The 22,117-nt window shown below is 53.9% G+C and overlaps 8 protein-coding genes across 8 annotated transcripts; 2 read left to right on the top strand and 6 right to left on the bottom strand.

Moving 5' to 3' along the window:
* Positions 1–221: 221 nt before the first annotated feature.
* On the top strand, positions 222–1,059 carry BP01DRAFT_341902 (uncharacterized protein). The gene is made up of 2 exons (XM_025573464.1): positions 222–458; positions 547–1,059. The coding sequence occupies exons 1-2, from the start codon at positions 287–289 to the stop codon at positions 969–971; spliced, it is 597 nt and encodes a 198-aa protein (XP_025430648.1). The 5' UTR covers positions 222–286; the 3' UTR covers positions 972–1,059.
* Positions 1,060–1,489: 430 nt separating this feature from the next.
* On the bottom strand, positions 1,490–2,866 carry BP01DRAFT_64178 (FAD-dependent oxidoreductase). Its single transcript, XM_025579993.1, has 5 exons — positions 2,826–2,866; positions 2,643–2,780; positions 2,482–2,585; positions 2,307–2,410; positions 1,490–2,256 (listed from the first exon to the last, which is right to left on the bottom strand). Exons 1-5 carry the CDS (start codon positions 2,852–2,854, stop codon positions 1,540–1,542), a joined length of 1,092 nt encoding a protein of 363 aa, XP_025430647.1. The 5' UTR covers positions 2,855–2,866; the 3' UTR covers positions 1,490–1,539.
* Positions 2,867–3,260: 394 nt separating this feature from the next.
* Positions 3,261–5,419, bottom strand: BP01DRAFT_399752 (GMC family oxidoreductase; the record flags this gene model as incomplete). The annotated part of the gene is made up of 6 exons (XM_025578559.1): positions 3,261–3,379; positions 3,435–3,936; positions 4,018–4,900; positions 4,951–4,980; positions 5,040–5,332; positions 5,405–5,419. The coding sequence occupies 6 exons, from the start codon at positions 5,417–5,419 to the stop codon at positions 3,261–3,263; spliced, it is 1,842 nt and encodes a 613-aa protein (XP_025430646.1).
* A 538-nt stretch (positions 5,420–5,957) lies between these two features.
* On the bottom strand, positions 5,958–6,368 carry BP01DRAFT_383234 (uncharacterized protein; the record flags this gene model as incomplete). The annotated part of the gene is made up of 2 exons (XM_025577411.1): positions 5,958–6,209; positions 6,267–6,368. The coding sequence occupies 2 exons, from the start codon at positions 6,366–6,368 to the stop codon at positions 5,958–5,960; spliced, it is 354 nt and encodes a 117-aa protein (XP_025430645.1).
* Positions 6,369–6,973: 605 nt separating this feature from the next.
* BP01DRAFT_392329 (2OG-Fe(II) oxygenase) lies at positions 6,974–10,410 on the bottom strand. Its single transcript, XM_025578141.1, has 6 exons — positions 9,950–10,410; positions 9,183–9,879; positions 9,091–9,123; positions 8,617–9,041; positions 8,340–8,567; positions 6,974–8,292 (listed from the first exon to the last, which is right to left on the bottom strand). Exons 1-6 carry the CDS (start codon positions 10,390–10,392, stop codon positions 7,173–7,175), a joined length of 2,946 nt encoding a protein of 981 aa, XP_025430644.1. The 5' UTR covers positions 10,393–10,410; the 3' UTR covers positions 6,974–7,172.
* A 2,620-nt stretch (positions 10,411–13,030) lies between these two features.
* Positions 13,031–14,469, top strand: BP01DRAFT_64083 (uncharacterized protein). The gene has a single exon (XM_025579992.1). The coding sequence runs from the start codon at positions 13,148–13,150 to the stop codon at positions 14,267–14,269; it is 1,122 nt and encodes a 373-aa protein (XP_025430643.1). The 5' UTR covers positions 13,031–13,147; the 3' UTR covers positions 14,270–14,469.
* Positions 14,470–14,951: 482 nt separating this feature from the next.
* Positions 14,952–16,587, bottom strand: BP01DRAFT_383231 (uncharacterized protein; the record flags this gene model as incomplete). Its single annotated transcript, XM_025577410.1, has 8 exons — positions 14,952–15,361; positions 15,420–15,527; positions 15,579–15,602; positions 15,662–15,712; positions 15,780–15,999; positions 16,147–16,199; positions 16,310–16,475; positions 16,561–16,587. 8 exons carry the CDS (start codon positions 16,585–16,587, stop codon positions 14,952–14,954), a joined length of 1,059 nt encoding a protein of 352 aa, XP_025430642.1.
* An 837-nt stretch (positions 16,588–17,424) lies between these two features.
* On the bottom strand, positions 17,425–19,508 carry BP01DRAFT_357372 (carboxylesterase). Its single transcript, XM_025575188.1, has 2 exons — positions 18,773–19,508; positions 17,425–18,701 (listed from the first exon to the last, which is right to left on the bottom strand). The coding sequence occupies exons 1-2, from the start codon at positions 19,353–19,355 to the stop codon at positions 17,671–17,673; spliced, it is 1,614 nt and encodes a 537-aa protein (XP_025430641.1). The 5' UTR covers positions 19,356–19,508; the 3' UTR covers positions 17,425–17,670.
* Between the last annotated feature and the right edge of the window lie 2,609 nt (positions 19,509–22,117).

Genomic DNA, 22,117 nt, shown 5'->3' with positions numbered 1-22,117 from the left:
GGGATAATCCTTCTGCACCCCGCACTCTTTAATCCTCATCTCATTTGCTAGGATGATGTACAGTACAGGCTGACAGCACTCTACTCACCTCCAATAGAGTCAGTCGATACCACAATAAAGTAGGGCAAACCCACTATCGGAAGATAGTTTAACCGTCCGGCCCGCCCCTCCCGCATCATCGTTCACCAACCGTTGTTAACATCCACCATCGCATTTGCCTTCACAATCATGTCCACATCATCCATCATCAATACCTAGTCGAACCGACACATACAGTACACCTACCATGACATTCTCGACCGAACTCGCCTCCTGGCTCACCCCAGCCCCCGGGATAATACCCACCGCCACTCCCCCGGAACTCAATCACCCCGCACCGTCATCCCCCGAGCTCCCTATTCCCGCATCCAACGGCCACCCCACAGTCATCCTGTTCCTGCGCCACTGCGGATGTCCAGGTCTGCACCTAAACCTCTAACCTTTTTAAACACCCAAACTAATCTCTAAGTATGTACATCACCACTAACATGTATACACTATATCCAGTGGCGGAAGCGGACTTTCGCAACCTCCGACAAGCAGCCTCCCAGCACCCGGACATCAATTTTACTGCTATCTCCCACAGCGATGAACCCGCGACCACTCGCTGGGTGGACGCCGTCGGCGGGCCGGGGGCAGTCAAGGTGATTGTGGATGTGGAGCGTCGATTGTATGCGGCCTGGGGCTTGGGGGTGGTCTCTTGGAGTCACGTGCTGAGTCTGGCTGCGCTGGTGAATATCATGAAGCTCGGTCGGGAGAGGGGCATTTGGAATCGGAACACGGAGAGTGGGAGTCGCTGGCAGGCGGGGGGGTTTTGGGCGGTGGATGCGCAGGGGGTGGTGCGGTGGGGGAGGCCTGCACGCAGGGCGGATGATTTTCTGGATGTCGAGGGAGCGGTGCGTGCTGTTTGTGAGCTTAGGGTGGTGGGTTGAGGGTCTGTGGGTGTAATCCGGTGATTATTGCGGTAGTTGGCTCAATCTGCCACCGGTTTTGTGTCTATGACTAGGATCCAGCTCGCGTATATTCTCAACGACATAGACTGTTTGAACGCGTTGAAAGTGGTTGAACAGACCGTGGAAGAGCCCGGTGAACCTGACGAACAATTATCTCGGCAAGGCAACATGTCGGATCGCTGGGGGGACAAGGGCAATCGGCTCGTCTACCTCTTCGGGTCATTCATGTGACTCGAGAATACAGTCGACGTAGTTCTCGGATGAGATGTACAGCACGTCGGCGATTAGGTTGAAGACACGCCTTACGGTAAAGGCTCTGGTTGTGTCACGTGTGATGGTTCATCCCAGTGCATCCGGAAGACTGTCGTTCCATATCTGCACGTGCAGCTTTGCTGGAGACAAGAGAACTTGGCAAAGGGAAAAGAAAATTTGTAGGCACTTCACGTGAACCCACGCAGAAGGCACACTAGGCTAGTGGCGTGGCTGCGTGTCGACTCGGGTATCACCAGTGGATTTGAATTTATAGCTGAGGTGGCCAACACATCTCCTACAACTTGGCCGAGACCCGCCGCAAACTCTCCTCGACCAACCGCACAGCCTCCGCCGCGCAGCCAAACGAAGCCTGATATCCGAACCCCCCGTGGCCGTAATTATGCACGACCGCCACCCCCTCCACCGACTGCGCCTCCACTCGCGGTCCCCCCTTGCGGATCGGGCGCAGCCCCACTCCGTGTCTGACGACATCCAGTCCCTCAATCCCTTGGCCGTCCGCAACAAGCTCCGGACACGCAGCGATTGCGCGCTTCATGATCCGCACCGCCAGGTTAGGGTCCGGGAGCGGATCCCACTGGTTCGCCTGGTAACAGCCACCGAGAATAGTCCCCCCTCCGGCGGCACGCGTCATCATGTAGCACAGCTCCTCCTCCCCGTCGTCCGTCCCCGACAGCGCGGCCATCTTTCCGGGTGTGTTCCGGACTACGACGACCTGGCCCCGTCCGGGGTAGACTGTCGCATCGCGCACGCCGTCAAGGGTTCGTGCTGAGAGACCGGTGCAGTTCACGACGACGTCTGCCGTGAGGCCGGAGTGGTGGGCTTTGGCGGCGTGAACCACGTGTTGAAAGACGGCTCGTTTGAAGATTACCCCATTCTTGTGACACTGACCCACCAGCCAGGGCAGGTAGAGGGCTGGGTTGATGCAGACGGAGGTAAAGGTCTGGGCGCTGTCAATTCCGGGGGGGAGCTGTTCTTTAGGCATTGCGCGGAACTGACAATTGTTAGATCAGGAGCTGTGGTGGCAGGGGAGGGGCGGCGCACGTTAGGAACCACCTCGCGATACCACGGTTCCGCGTTCATGAGGGCGGCGAAGTTCTTGCCTGTCGCCGTTTCTTGATCTTTGGTGCGGTTGTAGATCACGTTGTCTGGGAGGTTTAATGAGTGGCTGCGAGGATGCAGGAGGTGCGTGGCTTGAGTGATGATTACCAGGACGTACCTTGGAAGTGGATGCCCGCTTCCGGGTGCTTCTTCGTTATCTCCTGCAGGGGCTGCCAGGTTTCTCGCTCCCATTTGGCTTGGTTGCTGCCGGGCGAGCCCATTCTGTAAAGGTGAGTAGAGTCCTACTCAGTCGAGGCTTACGTGCAGGAAAAGACGTACGGGGAGTAGTTGGCGCCCGCCCAGGGAGAGGCGTATTCGATGTCATAGTCACCGGGCATGTGCTTGGCGGCTACCGTGATGGAATGGGCGGGGTCCTGGGAGAGAAGATAGGCAGTGGTGAGTCCGGAGACTCCGGCGCTGTTACAGTTAGTTTAGAGAATTGACGAAGGTTGCCCCACGCACCCGATGATGACGATGTGGTTGGTTGCCATATTGTTGTTGGATGATGACGGAGTGAGAATGAGAAAGAGAGAGAGAGAGAGAGAGATGGAGATCAGCGGGGTAGCACGTGACATCTGCCGATGATCGGCGCGTGGCTATCAGTCAGAAGTACTTATCCTTCATCACTTATAGCACAGGGTACTTGTGTCTGTTGGCTTTTGGAAAAGATAGAACTTAGACTGTCTTCCAGGTTCAAAGGTACATTATCCAGCCTTCATCCATGAAGCCCTCCAGTCAACCAGCTCAATAAGTATATCCAGAATCACCTCATATCACAAGGGATGAACATGTACAGTACAGATATGTATGTCAAAGAGCTCCTCACCGTCATTATCATTATCACAATTCAATACTAGTAAGCCTAAATCTCCGCGTGGCGCCGTGAAACCATCCCAGTCAAGGACGCTGTTCCTCTCCCCCTTTATCCCCATCCCCATCATCATCCCCATCATCATCCCCACTTCCATCCCCGTGCCCCTGTATAATATCCGCCGCAATCTTCTCCGCCAACATATCTAGACACATCACAGTCAGTCACCCCCCTTTTTCATACAGCACACAAAGACTCACAACAAGTAGCCTGCGGATGCCCCGGCGGCAGAATGGCAAAGGCACTCGCATCCACCACCCTCAACCCCCTCGTGCCAAACACCCTCGCGCGATGGTCCACCACCGCCATCCGATCAGTCCGCGTCCCCATCTTGCACGTGCACGCCGCATGGAAGATCGTCATGACCGTCTGCCGGATCACCGCCAGGATCTCCTCGTCGGTCTGCACGCTCGGGCCGGGGAAGTACTCTTCTCCGATTACGATCGGGGCCATTCCGTCGCTGTGCCAGGCCTCCCGTATCCGACGGTAGATGGCAACGGCGAGTTGCGCGTCGGATTCGGTGGCGAGCCAGTTCGGTTGCACGATCGGTAGAGTGTCGGTGTCCGCTGAGGCGAGGGTGATGCTCCCGCGTGAGCTGGGGGCCACGAGACTGCCGATCATCGAGGCATACATGAAGCCGTCTTTGGGTTGGTCGAAGAAGGGGGAGGAGAGGTCGCCGACGTAGAGGTGGAAGGAGATGTACTTGTTTTCGTCGGTGGGTGGTTAGTGTTGGTGGTGGGGGTGGGTAAAGGGGGGAAACATTATATTAGGGGGGCTTATTACCTCTGCTTCAGGCCAGCTGGGGGGGAACCACGACAGAATTTGCTGCGTGGCCGCAGAGAAGCGCTGACGGAGGGGGGCTGGGATCTTCTCCCACGCGAGATAATCTGCCCCGGGGTTGGTGAACAGCCCCCGGTGCAGGCTGAAGTACCGGGCGAGTTCCTCGGCGGCGAAGGCGTAGTTGTTGGCGATCTTCGTGCCGGTGATGAGTTTGACGCGGTAGGAGGGCCCAAACAGCAGATGCTCCCACATATTCTGGCCCACGCCGGGCAGGTCGACGAGTTGCGAGATGTTGTGCGCGGTTAGGGCTGCGGAGGGGCCGATGCCGGAGACCATCAGGAGCTGCGGGCTCTGGAAGGCCCCTGCGGAGACGATGACTTCGTGCCTCGCGTGCAGAGTGTAATGGGATTGTCCAGTGCGGACCACCACCCCTGTGGCTTTTTTGTCGCGGTTGAAGAGGATTCGTTTGGCCATCGTGGTTTTGTACAGGGTCAGCGTCGCCAGACGGTCTGCGCTGGAGCCGACGAATGCCGCCTCCGAGCTGCTGCGCGTGCGATCAGACGGACGCACCGTAAAGGGACACCATTGCGCCCCGAGTAAGTTCCCGCTGCTGAAATCTTGTGTCGGGTTAATGCCGATCTTTTGCATCCCGCGCACCATCCAGGTGGAGAACGGGATGCTGTCGATCGGGAAGGAGACTTGCAGCGGTTCGCCGGCGGGCGAGTATGCGGCGGGATTGTATTGCGCGGAGGCATTGGGGGGTCGACGCTCGTTCTGCGGGGGGTGGAAGGTGGGCGTACGTTGATAGAAGGGGAGAAGCTGGTCGAAAGTGTAGCTCTGGTCGTCGACGAGGTCGGCCCAGCGCTGCAGTGAGCCATTGTCGGGTCTATACCGGTTAGCCGTGGCTATGCAGTTAGTCGCAAACATGGGAAGGACCTCTGGTAGATCATGACGTTGCAGACGGAGCTGGACCATCGGTTAGTATTGTGAGTATTGTGATGCTCCTGGACAGGAAGGGAATCCACCATCCTCCCAGCGCTTTGTGCCGGGCGTAATGGACCTTGCGGTTGTTGGCGCCGGGGATCGGGGCCGTGACGAAGTTCCAGTCAATCGGGGTCGTGTCAAGCGGACTGGAGCCCAGCCCAATGATGACCGCCCCAGGAATCATGGCGAGGGGCCAGATGGTCTCGTAGTAATCGCCTGCCTCGATCAGTGCCACGCTGAGTTGCTGCTCCGCGAGCCGTGCTGCCACGGTGAGCCCTGACGTGCCCGCGCCAACCACAACATAGTCGAAGCTGGCGTCGACCCCAAACACGCCCTGTGTGAGGTGGCGGGATCGAGACTCTATTGTAGCCTCGGTCCCTGTAAGGAGAACTGCGGCGAAGAGGACCTTGAGTGACAGCATGTTGATTGTGAGGGGGTGGCAATCGGGTGTAGGGCAGAACGAAGAAACGAATCTCGCGCGTAAACGGCGCATCGCAGGTGAACAGACCACGCGAGAGGAACGATGCAGTCTCATATGAGTCGCCGTTACCAGCGATAGATGCCACGGCTTCCCCGGGGACTTTGTCGCGAGTCGAGTTCGCACATGATAGTCGGGGCATTAAGCCGTGTCACATACAGCTCGCGTGAGCCAATGCATATGATGTTCCAGGTATGCTGAGAAGAATATGAGCAATTGGGCTGGTTCTGCGAGTGTACATCTTGGCCCTGTAATTGTCCCAATGCAGAATATCCTTTCATTCAACTCCTCCAACTGGGAACTTTGTCACCTACAACATCCCCCATTCATGCCAACATAACCCTCTTTAGCAAAACCGTACACAGTAGAGCTAAGGCATGACCTGCGCAGCCACCTCGAGCAAATTATCCTCACCCAGCGTATTCTGATTACCAAGCGTTGAATTTGAGGAGCCGCTTGACTGTGTTGTAGCTCGCCACGGTCAACGGCAACGGCTCGGTGCTGATAAACCAAATGACACCTCGGTACACGGGGAAGTGGCGAAAGAGCCGGTATATTGGCAAGCCCGGTGACTATCGAGATGTCCCGTCAGTTGCGTGAAGTCCAGGGAGCCGGTTTCGGTGGAGGTCTCGGGGGCTGTGACCTCGTCGAGATGAGCGAAGACGGAATCGAAAAGAGGAAATGTGATGTCCGACTCGGCGAGCTGGAAGAGGAACGCAACCACGGCGAGGTTCTGATCTGCACGGCGTCAACCAATGCTTGGGTTTTGCAGGAGGGAATGAAGCCATACGCTTGTCATGGAAGACGAATTGAAGGGGAAGTACTCTTGATCGACCCGGTGCTCGCTGGGAGTGTGAAAGTGGAATTGCGTCAGCTGGTATGGGTGGTTCATGTTGACCTAGAGAGTGCCATTGGACGCCACTTCGAGTCCAGGGCTCAGGTTTGTCAATGTGGCTCGATGAACTGTGGGGAAGGTACATGGTAGGACCGCCGGATGCGAGGCACTCTATCTCGTTGGTGATGAGGTCGATGGGCGATTGATGTTTGCCGGTGGCACAGGCTGTGTTGGTGTCTTGATTGGGGCCGTGCCATGTCAACGGGCCCCCTCGCTGGGTGTAGTCGAAGGGGTTTTTTCGACACTGTTGCCGCTCCGAGGAGAGATGTGATGGGGGCAGAAAGCAGAGGCTATTGTTGCCAGCATGAGAACGATGAGGGCGTTCATGATGGCCGCTATGTCGAGGGTGGGGTGGATGGATGAAGGATTCAGGGGCCGAAGAGGGTTATAAGCTTGCAACCAGGGGAAGAAGTGAAATTACAACGAGTCTATCCGTGAATGTGTATGAAATACCTTTTCATGAGATCATCTCCCTCCAGTGGTAAATGTGTGAATCTTCCCTGCACTCGGATTAGGTCTCTCCCAATTGAAAAGGGAGGACTAATCTGCTCGTATCCATGATTGTACACCAGAGGGATGCTAATATCGGTGTTCACTGAACTCCAACCCTAACTTAGTCAATTTTCCAGGCAGTGCAATCGCGTAGCCCTACACAAGCAACAGCCAGCATGCTGCTCTATTCGAAAGGTGTTTACCGCACCAAGCCCTTGACATAGCCATGCATGGTCTAGCATACAAAAGGATCATTTCTTACTTCACTCCAACCGTCTGGCCCGCAGCTTAAACCGTAAACCCATCGTCTCAATAATCCCCCGTAAGGTCCACAATCTCGGCCTCAGCGGCGCTCCTCTTTTTGCGCAGTACCGAGGAACTGGAACCTGCGTACCGATCCTGTCGCTGTGGGTGGGATCGGGCGGTCGTGGCACTCGTTGTACCCTCCACACCCTGACCCACAGCCTGCCTACCTGGCGTCTCCAGACAGCGCATCTCCACGATATCCCAATACTTTGGCCCCAGCGCGGCCCGCAGATCCGCCGGACGGAATTCATGCAATTTCCTGCCCGCTTCGGCTTTCCGCTGCGCCCAGGCTCTTTGGGTCTGCGCCGCGTGGGGAAAGGTCTTCGTCAAGACGAGACCCTGGTAGCTCGAATTCGAGAACACCGAACGATCGGTGACGTGCGTGCAGGCCACGCCTCCCATATCTAGTACCTGATGAATGTGCGCCCTCTCGCTGGAGAAGAGAGACCATTTCCACTCCGTTCGGGTGGGATCGCGTAGGAAGGTATTGAGTTGAGGGCAGAGGTTGCATCCCCCCCTCTCGCGGAGGAAGCAGGTGACCTGCTGCGGCCGGACGTTGGAGGGATCCTCGACGGGGCGAGGGCCAACATAGGTGGTGATATAGGCCTTGAGGAGGGTGGCGATGACTTGGTGGAAGCGCGGTCGTGAAGGGTGTTCGGGGTTGTCGGTGTAGAATGGGATCATCGCGTGGAGAAAGGGGAGCCACAGTGCTTGGAATGTGGGAGCGCTTATGCTTGTGGCGCTCGAGATGATCCCCTGCCACAGACGGTCGATGAGATTGTCTTCCCCCTCGTAGTCGATCAGGGCCCGGGCGAAGCTTGCGAAGTGCGGGCCGAAAATCGCCGGGTTCGCTGGCTCTGGTTCAGCGGGCCGGCTGCTTTCGTATCGCCGTCGGTAACGTGCTTCCACGGTGTCTGGTCTCCGTGTCGGACGTGGTGGGCTTTCGGTGAGATTGAAACTAGAACTGTTGAGTCTGCTAAGTAGCTTGTGTGCCGTCGACTGAAAGATCGCCATGCCTGCAGCTTCTGGCAGGTGGCCGGATTTCACATCTTCATGCATCCGAGATAGCACGCCGATAACAAAGCAGGGATTCTGACGCGTGTGGTTGATAAACGTGGAAATGCTGGAAAGGAGTTAGTGCAAGAGCAGGCGGCGAGCGACAGAATATACCGAGTCAAGGCGTAGGAGGCACCATAATATCCCCTGGCTATAAGTACTAGGAACACCCCGTCTTGGTATTCCAACTGTTGCTGCCCCTGAGGATCCAGTAACTGATCGTTCATCTCGTGCACCCAGCGGCGAACTTCATCCGGCATCGGGTTGTTCAGAGGCAACAAGCGCGCCACTGCTGCATATCGGGTCCTGAACAGAGGGTAGGCAAAGACCGCAGCCCGTAATCTGCAGTCAATTAGACTCATACACGAGCAGGAGGAGGCAGGGGGCGTACCCGTCTTGGACCTCAGTGAGAGTGATCTGTCCGGAGGCCAGTTGCTCCTGAGCCCATGTGAAGAATCCCTCTGATAGCTTTCCATGGTGGCGCTGGGCGCATTCTTTGAAAAACGCCCCATCTCGGGTTCTGACCGCGGCCTTGAGGACCTGCATCGTGGTATCCTCCCCCAAGAACGGGGCTCTCCGTGGCTCGGGCGTTTTGACATCCATGTTCCAAATCATCGACATCAGCTCTTTGAAGCTTTGCAGCAGGGAAGTATCAGAGTCGGAGTCTATGATGCGTTTCGCATAGTAGTCGACAACCCAGCTGATGGTCTTCTGATCGTCTCTACCCCAGGCGGGCCCCATAATCGGATTGACGACCTTCGCCAACGATCCTAGGAGAAACGACGGGGTCGAGTGTCGAGCTACGATCGCCACTGCCTGCGTGGAATTAGCCCGCGCGACCCTCGTCACTTAATTTGGGACCTACCGTCACTCGGTACCAATGAGTTGCTTCTGGGCCCTGGTTCGGTATCAGCCAAGATACTAGAAGCATAGGTATAGTTGGTCAGAATGACTGACCCAATTTCCCTGGTAGCCTTGGTAGTATTCCTCCGCTATCGGAAGATCCTCAAAGCAATCGGCCTGGAGAATCTCACTCGGGTCCAGACGCCTGCCTTTCAGCACTTGATTGCCGTCCAGGTCGACCAACGATTTGACCTCATAGCTTGCGTCAATCAGTTCCTCGAACGGGTGATAGCCGTGGTGGCCAGAGTCGTATGTATCATATGCACAGCTCCCAATCTCTTGCTTTTCTAGCACAGCCAGAAAGATATCCACGGGCACCTTGGTGGAGATTTCGTCCAGCGTCTGCACGCATGCCAGATCCCGCGTTTTCAACGCCTTCAGCGAGATACTGGCTTGTGTATATTCGTGGTCGAGCTTGTACCAGAAGTGGTCTGATGGCTCTCCGTCCTGTTCAGCCCAGTGCTTGATTGTCTTGTACAGGCACAACGCGTCTGGGCGCGCAAGTCTTGTTGGGCGATGAGTTTGCGCACCATCCAGCGTGATGTTGTAGGTGAGCACCCACCGATAGCCCGAGGTGACCGGCAGCACTTCGTGCACCACGTCGGAGTACCAGCTGGCATACGAGCACTGGGTGCTGGACAGTTTGAAGGATTGCGTGAGACCACGGTGTTTCACCACGACCTCGCCTCCTTCATGGGCAGATGGCAGACCGATCACCAGGGTAGCGACCATCCCCGGGGCCTTCTCCGTGCTAGTGGAGCGTACGTAGTCGGTCAGGCATCACTGTGAATGACCTGGTAGATCATGGGAGACAGGCTTACTCGGTGTGAGGCTTGAACATGGCACCTTTTTCGTATAGCAACATCTTGTATAATTCGACCGAGATACGAGACTCGATTCCCAGGTCTCGAGCCACGCGGGCGGCGATTTCCCTGAGATGGGCATTCCAGTCGGGTCGACGCAGCTCGAATTGATCCGAGTTCAACTCCCATGTATTGCGCACCGAGGTATCGACGAGGGTCTCGCTCCCTTTGCCATAGGGGGCTTGATGGGCCTTTGTGATGAGCTGTTGAGCCTGCGAGCGGTTCAAGGGCAGGTAGATATGGCCGATATCGGCAACGTGGATCCCCGGATCAACCACGGGGAACTTCCCAAAGGAGGAGAAAGCGGCAGTCGTCTCGATCCCGTCCAGAGCTGCCAGCATCTCCGAAGGCAGGTCGGACATGATACTCTCCCCGCTGGAGCTGCAAGTGTCGGATGTCATGTCTGTGGTCGGTGATGCAGCCTGACAGAGACGCGAAGAGGAACAAAACAAACCCCAGTCGAAAGACGCGAAAAGGCGAGGTGTGACATATCACGTGATCTCATTATTCACTGCCCTGGACTCCGTCATGCAGTGACAGTCCACTCATCACATGAACAGTCCAACTGCTATCAAGAGAGAGAGAGGGACAGACAGAGAGAGAGAAAAGATGCAAGATGATATTAATCAGCATAGAGATAGTAATAGTACGGTACGGTATCATGTAAACCTACTGCATTAACCGGGTCTTTCCTCTCTTACCATGTATACACTAGAACTTACCCCCCACGGAGATGTACTGCGTGTTGTAATGCAAATCACCCACCGTACAATGCATATCATTCTGGGCAGCTCTGCTTCTTTCTCTTTCTCTCTCGCTTCATTAACTTCACTTCATCATTCTTATTGACACCACCTCTTCCACATTATTTCTCTGAACAATAAGAATCAATAGGAATTGTTGCCTCGAGCCTCGAATTGGGCCAGAGCCAGGGCCGTGTGACACACGTTCCGGGTCTGCCGGCCACTCCACCGTGCTTCGGGGAACTGCGTGAAATACCCCTGCAGACCTGGCGATCTGGAGGCTGTCAATGTCGATCACCCAGCCTCTTTCCCAGAATCCTTTTTTCTATCATCTTTAGGTTTACGTCAAAGACTGCCCCTGTATTGTGGGAATCTCACTGCGGGTAGCCCGTGAAATGTTTCGATTATAGAGTGGCAGATCTTATATATCATTCTCGAAACCAGTTGTCCTGCCGTTCTGCCGGCAAGAATGAGCAATATAGTGGTGAAAGTATAACACGTTTGTGACGTGTTCCATTTAAGGTATGCACTACGAACTATTTTTTATTGAGAGCTTGGAAATCCAACCCATTTCCTTCAAGCTTTAGTCTGTCGTCTCAAAGGAGAATGTGTTGCGCGTTTGATAACTCAGGGCATGGCGACTTGAAGCGAATCTTTTGATTCCTCAGCTGTTACTTGATGGTTCAAAGTAACCGACATTACTGCGGAATCAAAATACAGTCTTTATAGCAGTTGGATAGATGGCCAGGGGTCTTATTAGCTAAAATATCTTTGGCAATAGTATCATCCTTCATCAATAGTGTGCTGCAGCTACCCGAGCGAGGCGCTGTAACTTACAACTGCGCCGTCGCAGTCACGTATCAACAAGAAAACAATACGAAGTCTTCAGATGCGTGACCAAGTACAGGCTATACGGCAGTACAGTACAACATTGTGTAAAATAGAACTGATACTGACAGGATAAATGATCACGGAACCCTAGAAACCTCTTTTACGAAACACTGATTCCAGAGATAAGTAGCCAAGGAGCCGATTGTATGTGAATAGCACATCGGTACGAGGATGGACGACAGTCATATCAATGCATAGAGCTACTTTCAGTCTTTGAACTTGTTTCAGTGGATGGCTTCCGCCTCTTGATACTTTCTTTGCAAACTAAGAACAGACCGAAGGTTGTCAATGCTGGTAAGTGTATGTGGATGCTCCGGCCTCAGCATTCAGTTCCCTCCAATGCTCCTCGGTGCATGGTTTCTGCCTCTTCATACTTACTCTGTCTCTCAAGGACTGAACTAAAGTTGGTGGCACTGGCGAGTCTGGATGGATGCTTGGGCCCCAGCATCCTCTCACCTGGGTTATGCAGCTTCCCACTACTTTCCGGTTACAACACCGCGCATTCTGGTGCAATGGCTGCAGTCTCGAGTGCTTCGATGACAATTGAACTCAACATCGGCGCAAGACCTCATCCAAGGATTGATTGAAGCCTTACTGGACAACCACGCCACAATGATCTCTCTTGATCTCAGCCTGCTTGTTCCCAAGGAGGTGAACCATCATAGGTTCCCTGTATGGATTCAGCCTCTGATTGGTCCACTACACCTGCTAGCGACCTTCCACCGCCCACGACCACCATACCTTAAGGGTGGTTTAATGTGGGAAGACTGGAGACTTAATATATATGTATATATGTATATAATTTTTTCTTTCTTCCTGTTTTTTCTTTTTTTCTTCCTCTACACGCGTTGCGTTGTGTCGTGCTACCCGCGCGGATATATAACATATACATAGTGATATCATATCTGTCCCCTTTATTCCTTGTATAAATTCACCTCTACTTCTATACTCCCCTTATGTTAAATGCAGAACCATAAATTATACTATCAGTAGACTCAAATTCTGAGTCAGATAGCAGTTCATCCCAGATAGCCTGGAATCCACCATCTTCACACTCCCCTCAGGTTCCTGCTCTGCAGCCTGCCTGCCCCAAGCAACCCCCCGGTTATTACAGGGGACCCAGAACCACGGCCGGAAGAACCGCAAGGATGCTAGATATTCACTCAGAAGATAAAAGAGAAGCAAAGAACTCTTAATTTGTTAGAGATCTTTATATCTTATAACTACTAAGTGAAGGAACCAACGAATAAGAACCTTCAAGGGGGTAACACTATTACATATCTTCATATGGACACTGTAGCCTGTCTTCAACAAATCTCCCGGTAAATCAACAATAAAGAAATGAAATCCACCTTTTAATCCTCCACAATAGCAATGCCGCCAAAGGCAAGTTCCTCTGTAATGAAGGAGTGAACGGTTTGTCCTATTCTTGAGTAGACAAGATATATAATGCAATTCCAATCCAGATGTCACTGCAAGCAATCGCTCAATCCACCCGTGGAGCGCAACTCGATTCTCCCAGATGGATTACAACAGCCTTGTGCGACAAATGCGAGGAAACGTGCTATCCAAACTGGATGGTGCGGAAAAGGAGAAATATTTCGCACAGCTCGATGAATACCACGAGCGGGTCTACTGGTCCTACAAATTCGAGCTGCTCTACAGCCGCTTCGAGGATGAGCTCCCGCAGGGAAAGCCCGCGGACACCCCAGTCACCCGCCGGCTCGGGGTCATTGACAAGGGCCTGTTCAATTTCGTGGGGACGTGCTGGGCGGTGCTGAATTATTCCAAGGCGCCCGCGGAACAGGGCCCATGTTGTGCGCATATGCGGGCGAAACTCGAACTGCTCACCAAGACCTGGGCCCGGTATAGCCGTCTGTTCGACGAGATGGTCGAGGACAGGGTATGTATCCTGCAGAGTCTGGTGAACGAGGATCTCTGGTGCCCTGAAAAACAGCTTGATGGGCTGGTTGACTTCTATTGCCATCGTGCGCCACGTCTTGCTGATCCACGGGTCAAAAGGATAATCCGCCGCATCGTGCAAGAGTTTCTAGACCGCGCGGCAGCTGAGGGCGTAGGGCTAGACACCTTACCAGCGGGTCGTCGCCCGATCGAGGACAATGAGGAATGTCTCATCTGCCAACTACCGCTGCTGGGAGTCTCCGAGGACGATCTGGACTGGTGTCGGCTGCAGTGTGGCTATGCCTTCCATGCGGAGTGCATCGAGAAATGGTTCAAAAGCAACGGAGGCGACGTGGGTTGGGAGATTCCGCGGTGTCCATACTGTCGCCAATTGTGGCTGTATCGCGCGGTGCCCCTCCATATCCAGCACCAGCGACTGCGAGATTTGATCATGGAACCTGCTAGCGGATCCCCCGACGAGGACAACGCCTTTTCATGGAACGACGTCTACGGAAACCCAGCCAACGAAGACAATGCGGACCAGAACCCCGACGGCGACAACGAACCCATGTCGACCGAGGTGGACGATGCCCCAGCCAGCCCTGACGAGGGGAATTCCAACGAAGGCGAGGAACTCTTGATGTGGACTGAGGACATGGAGAATCATCCAGTCCGCGTAGAGGTTGAGTCGCACGAAGAAGAGGAGAACCTCGACGTCGCCGCAGACGATGATAGATGGTGATCCACGCCAGTCAGCTAATTGAAATAGTAAAACCCAAAAACAATCATTCGAGTTTATCCCAGTAAAAGAGATGAGACCAATGCATATCCGTAACAGAGTAGACCGTGTTTGGTGGCGAGGATATCCGCCACCAGCACAACAGGCCCTAGCCCTCCTACATGGAGAAGAGCGTCCGCGTGGGCTGAGAATGAATCAGAATGTGTCTGCTGCCACATCGCCCGTAGACAATGCAGCTGTGTATGATGGAGATAGAAAAAGGGGGTCTGCGCATCCAGCGTGAATTAACGCATTGTTCAGAAAAGGCATCCTGGACAAACGGCAAGTCGATCCATTTCCTGCCCATCTCTTCAGCTGTCCATTCTCCTCCCGACTTTGGTGCGGTGATTCTCTACTACTACGATGGATGGGAACAGATCTTGCGAGAAGGAGTACGATTGGATTCTCTGGTCCGACTCCCTTCTGGTAGAAACACAGACCATCCATTCTAGTTGGAACGGCCTTTCGATCGCACCCAGCCCCTTGGCGTGGCGACTCTCACCCTATCTGTCCTCTACCTTCACCAATCCACGGCAACCAAGTCCAGGTCAGAGATATGAAATTAGTAACTTATGTAAAGAACGTAGATAGGATGCCATCCCTACATCCCCATCCCCGCGTCACCCCCTCCTAATCACCCGGAATCCTAGCGAAAGCTACTCCCATCAGCCTCCCCCTCATGCACATAATACTCGCGCGTGACGGCAATCCCGGCGCCCGATTCCAGCGACAAGACGGCATGGCCATGACCCAGAGCGGTGTCCTTGACGAGCCCGTCCTCGGAATCATGCCGCGAGAGATCGTCCGGAGTGTGGACGGTCTGGGTAACGGAGACGGTGGTGCGCTGCTTACTGGTAGGGCCGGTGGTATTGTAGCCCGAGTTGGAGAGCTCGTAGCCGCGCCGGCCACTGTAGGTGCCCGTGCGCGAGTGGGAGCCAAACACGAGGGTGCGGAGGACGGGTAGGCAGGAGGCGATGATGGCGATGGAGGCTTCAATCATGGAGACGGTGCAGATGATCATTTGTTCGTTGAGGTGGGAGTAGATGGCTCGGATGACTGTGCAGTGAGCAAGATGAGCCGGGGTTGGGTAGTGAGGGCAGGGAGAAATACGTACTACTGGAGATGACGACCAAGACACCGAGCAGGAAGACAGAGATAACCCCCCATTTCTGCTTCTGGGGCATCTTCAGTCGGGCCACCTGGGAGATGGGAAGACAGATGACTGGTCGGGTTAGTGGGTGACGAGTTCGTCGGATGGTAGGGGGGGGCTTACTGAAGACATCAGTGAAGATGTTGACTGCGCACAGTTAGTCTTCACTTCAAATTGGAGATTCGCCGCTGGGGAAGGGTGCATACAAAGAATGGTCAGCCAGTAGTTGATCGTCGATGGCTTATCCGGACAGGCCACTACACCCAGGGGAAACCTCGTTAGTACGATCTCACCATCCCACCAGACACTCCACACATCACTCACACTCAGCGTCGATCACACTCTTCCATTGGCGAGACGGAGGGTAGCATTTAAAGACGATATCGAAGAACAGGACTAGCCACGTCGCCGCCAAGAACCCCAAGGTGATGTTATACACGGTCTGGTACCGGGTGCGATCGGCCAGCCGCTTGTAGAAGATCACCAAACTAGCCTTGATGAGCCAGAGGGTGGTCACATAGAGGGTGGATCCGGGGATGATCATCTGTTACCACCGCCTCGTTAGTCGCAGGTCGGGTGTGTGGGAGACGTTTAGGGCACATCCTTCGAATCGGGGCCCAGAGGGGGGGGAATGGGGACGCCCGGAGGGGCACCTGAGACTCGGGCGTGATCCGACTGTCCGTAAACTGACCTTCATCATGTTGATCATCTCTTGAGCGTTCATGTTGGCCGCATCCGACATGCCTACAAGAGCCCGCTGGGTTAGATCTCGCACGGATCACTCGGCATGCAGGTGGATTTGCAGCGGGGAAACTGGAAGGATTTCTTGAAAGGTCTATGCAGCCATAACATACCCAGATTGAACATGTAATGCTGGATGACCAGATCCCCGATCAGACACAGCGTAGCGACCGTGACGAACAGATCATCGAGATACCATCGCTTCAGTAACCGCCATCGTACCCAGAGTCGACACGCCAGGAAAAAGCAGGCAACGATGGTGACAATGTACCACGAGACCTACACACATGCACCGCGTCAGCAATCCAAATCACACAGTCCCCTGCAGCTGAGACATTGCACCACCCAGTCGGTGAGCACCTACCACTTGGCCGACATCTGGACGGGCCATGGCGACTACACGCGATCCTCGCAGGAAGACACCACGAGAGAGACAGACAGGGATGCAGGAGCATCGCTGCAGCTGCTGCAGCTGCCCCAAATAAATATTAATATATCTCAATCAACGGGATTAGCCGGCGCAAAGGAGAAGAAGTCTTGCCTTGCATCATGGAGCAATCTGGGAAAACCTTATCCCATGCTTGGAGCTGCTTTGTGGCGGTTTGTTTGGAGGAACCAGCAATGGGCAGAATTTGGATCCGGGAGGTCCGCAGGGGGGGGGGAAGGAAGCGGCGTGAACCTGGATCGAAATTCAATGGTGTGGGATAGTGGTGTGTAGTTAGTGGTATGTGGTGGTGGTATGAGCACCACAGCACCAGTCCTGGACAAGGAGTGCTCCGGCTCCGAGGGTCTAGGACCATCGTGGACCATGCCATCTTGAAGCGTCTGCTCCGTAGTATATCGGAGGCAGAAAGCCCTAGAATCGATCATATGGGATTAGAAATCGCTGGAAAAGACGGTGATTGCTCGGTGGCAAAACTTCGGCGACCCACAGTTAGGGCTTGGGGCTCCACTCCATCTGAGACAAAATCCACCTCCCTTGCATCCTTCGGTCATCGTCCGTCATTCTACGGAGTACACCATTGAACTATCGCTGCACGACATGCCGGCCATGCAGGCCATGCAGGTCATGCATGGCGGGTCGTCCCACCAGGGTGCGCACTATTGATTTCTCGAATCCACCCAGCACTCATTCTCCGGCCATCTGCACAAAGCTGACAGGCTGGAAGAACGGAGTAAGCAGCTTTTGCAGAATCCCACTCTACAGATCGGAGATCAGGGCAGAAAAAGGTTAAGCATGGTCTGATTCACGTAAATTAAAACAAGTTCCTCTGGCTTAATCATGCAAGGTGTCCCGCTGACGAATAAATCCCACCATGCGAAGCGAAAAGTCTAAGTTAATACACAAAAAATGAACGAATTGGACGAAATGAAAGAGAATTATGTATTTAGAACAAGGGCTGGTGTGCTGCTTGGCCATGCACAATGGCTCCTCTCACCCCCCCTAATTAACGGATTTTCTTCCCTCCCCACTCTAGGAACTGGCGGCCAATTCCACCGGGTTCAGCACCACCGGGTAGTTGGGGTAGTTGGGTTTGTAGGTGTTTTGGCAGCGCTGGTTGTAGGTGCCAGTCTCGGCCGACTCAATCGCCTCCTCGTTGCCAGGCACACCCAGCAGGGCCAGGGGACCGTTGACCGGGGTGGCTTGGTCCCAGCCGGGTCCTGCGCTGGGGTTCTTGATCCAAGCGACAAACCAGTCGTTCATGTAGTCAGCCAGGTCCTGCTCAGCGGCAGTAACCCCGGTCAACTTAGAGAAGCACTCGTTGCCGCCGTGGAAGAAGGGCACCTCGCTGCCGTGGGAAGGGCCAATGTCGGCGACACCCAGCACGTTGGAGTAGTTGCCAAACCAGCGGTAGATCCAGGTGTTCTGCTCCTCAGCCCGCAGGTCGAGGAAGTAGTCGGTGGCGCAGTGGAAGCGGGCATCGCCGTACGAGGCACCGCTCATGAAGGAGACGGAGGAGTAGTCGTCCGAGTTATAGGCGGCGAGCAGCTCGTCGGCAGGGACAAAGGCCAGATCCGCATCGAAGGTGCGGATCCACGAGGAGAAGTTAGTGTTCTCGGAGGCATAGACATAGCCGAAGATCTTGCCCTCTTGGTCCGAGTTCCCGACAATCAGCGGCAGCGACTTGGGGTAGTGGCCGTTGACGAAGCGGTCCGTGTAGTTGGAGAAGCGGGTGATGTTATCCACGACGGGGCTGAACCACGTGTTGGAGGTCGAGTTGAAGTAGCTGGTCTGGAAGTCGTAGGTATCCACCTTGCGCAGGCAGGCCAACGTGTAGTTCTCAGCCGTGCAGTCCAGGGAGACTCCGGCATCGATCATGTCCTGCACCACCTGCTGGAGACCCACGCCCACAGGGGTAATGGCCGGGCCAGACTGAGCATTGGCCGACATCTCAATGGCACCAGCCAAGAAGGTGTCGGGGTGGTTCCAGAGATAGTCATCAACGTGCACACCACCGGAGGAGTGACCTCCCAGCACAATGCGCGACTTGTTACCTCCGAAGGCTGTCCGTGAAGTCAGTGGGGGGGGTGTTCGTTCGTTCACCACGTGGGAAAAGTTGGAGTCCAATACACACCTTCGATGTTGTCATAAATCCACTCCAGGGCCAACTCCACATCGAGGATGCCAAAGTTCTGCGTCTTCGACGAGCCCTCCAGCTCGAGGGCGTTGGGAGAAGCATACACGCTCTCCCGGTAGTTCAGGTTGACGTAGATGACATCCTTGCGAGCAAAGTTGTATCCCTGCCATTGGGCATTGCTGTTGCCTCCAGTGACCATGGCGCCACCGTAGACGTAGACAAAGACCGGCAGATCAGAGCCATTTTGCGGAGTCCAGACGTTCAGGTTGAGGCAGTCCTCGCTCTGGGCGACAATCGCAGTGCCGGACATGGCTTGGGCACACGTGGGACCATAGGCGGTAGCCTCGAAGCTACCCCCCTCATAGGAGGCAGCAGGTCTGGGAGCCTTCCAGCGATGTTCACCAGCGGTGGACTGACCAAAGGGAATGCCCAGGTAGACATTGGTCTCATTCTGGGCGAAACCGTAGACAACGCCCTGCTCCGTGGTGACGCTGGGCGCAGCCTCGGCAGCACAGCCCAGAGCCAGCGCGGTCGCACCCAGGCTCAGAGCCAGATTGGCACTCTTCTGCAGAAAACCCATGTTGACAGCGACGATCAATTCAGTGATTAATGATGAAATGATCTGCAGAGGATTTAAATGCTTGGTCGAAGGGGGGAAGATCCAAGACTGGGTCTTCGGAGGGAGTATTTAAGGAGTTCGCACGAGGAGAGAAAATCATGGCGGGCGGTACACCGAATTCGCCTGCCGAGTCAAAAGCCCCCGTTCCAGGCCACCAAATTAGCTACTCTTCGTGCTAACGAAAGTTAACACCACTTAGTCTCTTTACTCTCTTCACTCTCCTTACTCTCTTTACTCTCTTTTACACCTTAGTCGTCTTTTACCTTCTTCTGGAAATAGTGGACAGTCCCAGCTGGACCATGGTCTTAATCGTCTCTCTCCGTCTTTCTCCCCCCTCAAGCGAGAGACGAGACCAATGATGCTCTCCCCGGTGGAGATGACCACATGGCACCACACGTGGTGGATGAGCTTGGCTTTCGACTATTGATTTTTTTTTGACTCAGTCTCCATTGAAAAACCGGGCAGGAAGGATGATGCTGCGATATCTCGCGTGGTGGTGGCTGTTTTGCTGCATTTTGACTGCTGGGTTGATGGTCTCCACGAGAGAAAAATCCCGCGGAAAATGCACACTGCTGGGCATTCTGTTGAGGATCCTGACTAGTATGCTGCAGGATTTACCTAATTGCAAGAGGAATATCGCTGTTATCGCAAGAACTGGGGGGCATCAGATCTACTGCTGATCGCCTAAATCGTCGCATTCGGATGCGCTGCCGAGATGCACTGCCGAGATGCGCTGCCGAGATCTGCTCCCACGCTTCACCACGTGGAATTGAGACTGCTGATGACACCTCCTGATGGCTCCTCCTAAGCGCAGAACTTGTTTTATCTTTACGGCAGTTGCCGGTGACTTTTTCGGGTGTTGATGCCGTGATAGGAGGTGGGCTTGAGTCTACGGTTTTGCCAGGTCGACCGTGTCGGTCGCATGGATGTGTAAATGTGGTGTGGTGCACAACGGCTGCTGTATGTAGTACTAGTAGAAGAGCATCAAACAATACAATATACCATCCAGGCACCGTAGAAGATAGAATCAGAATACTCGGGGTTTTGAATCCAGATTGTGCTGTGTATACTTCAGTAGGTCCAAGATGCCTGAGCTCAAAAGTATGGACAGATATATATATTTTCGCCTGCGGCAACCCTAACTACCTGAGGCTGCTGTACCTGCAGCGATACCCTCATCGAAATCGAACAAGACCAAACTTCTGGGTTTCTACCGTGCTACATCCATTATTACATTCAAAATACTTCTTAAATGACAGCAAAGCAGAACGAAAACATGGGTGCAGAAGATATGCGACCGTGGCAAGGTGCATCATCATGCATCATTGAGAATCTCGAGCCTCCGGAACCCAGCGATCAGCAGGCAGGGGTTTATGCTATGCTATGCTATGCTATGCGATGCAATATATGCAGCTGACACAGCAGCAGTGGAGAAGATTGCCGCGCGTGAAAAGCATTTTGCCACTGCAGTCTCATACCCACAGTACATGGTAGTTGACGTAGGCTTGCCATCGCCTTCGTACTTGCCAGCGCTATACAATTCCAACCACCGACCAACCATTTGCTACGCACCAGATGTGACATTAATTTAGAGTAATCCATTCATCGGGGGAACCAAGATTCAGCCCGTTGCCATCACAGAGCAACGCCTTGGCAAACGCCTCTCTTCTGTGCTGGGCAAATTTAAGCGGATGAAAGATTAACAGCTGGCGAAACAGTGGATGGGCGTCGCGGGAAATACGGATGGCGTCCGGATGGCTTGACTCCTGACAAGTTGGGTTTCACTTATGTTTCACCTGTCAGATTCTGTGACGTTTACTGTTCAGGGTATTAATATTAGTGAGGATGTTGCATTTACGGCATGGCTGTAAGAGATGTGCTTTTTCTGTGTCGATCGTAGTGTTTTGTCTGCCTCCCTTCCAACTACCACGTATCGCGCGGCTACTACTCCCTGTAGTCAGGATAAAGAGATCTGACATCCTAAATGGGAAAATCATCCACTATTTCAATTGACATCCAGCCAGGCCAAAAGCATGAATGAAAAGGAACGACAGAACGGAGCCTTTCAACTCCCAAGCTCAAACAAGATGCGAGATCCTGCAGCGTTGGCTCGATGTGGAGATGCACTGGAACTCGCCTACCATGGCTGAGGTCATCCAACTCCCGTGGCCGGAGTAGAGTCAGGTCTTAGGGATGTGCGCAAATGTGGACAGAATCCTACTCCGTAGGTGGTCCCTGTTGATGGCTTGTGTGGATCATAGGAAGCCTGAGGAAGCCTTCGTCGATTTGAGGAAATGGAATAACTATCCACGGATATACAGAAAATGAAACAGCATGGGAATCATGCAACCTACCTTATTCAGCAGATGAAACCCGTCGCCGGTATGATGTAAATGCTATACACCCTTGCAAAATGATTTGAGCCCAATAGCGTTGAATATAATGGGAAACTGATGTACTGCGTCGTGATACTTCGAGGGAAATTGCGGTAATGGCTGCACTGGGGACGCGATACTGCTGCAATGCACTTTGAGCATACGTGCAGAGCATCTTCATCGACTAAGACAGTGACATCTTAGGAGATTTGGGGTCGATCCAGCTGCCTGGTTCTCGTCAAAGGATTCGAGCTCTAGCTTATCCACCGGGCGTTCATTCGGCTTCTACATCTGCTTTAATTTCTTGTTATTACAATCAATGTAGAGTCACTCTTTGGTCTAACTGTA

The sequence above is a fragment of the Aspergillus saccharolyticus genome, assembly GCF_003184585.1.
Source record: "Aspergillus saccharolyticus JOP 1030-1 unplaced genomic scaffold BP01scaffold_18, whole genome shotgun sequence".
In the NCBI taxonomy this organism is placed as follows: Eukaryota; Fungi; Ascomycota; class Eurotiomycetes; order Eurotiales; family Aspergillaceae; genus Aspergillus; species Aspergillus saccharolyticus.
This window is presented reverse-complemented; position numbering and strand designations above follow the sequence as displayed.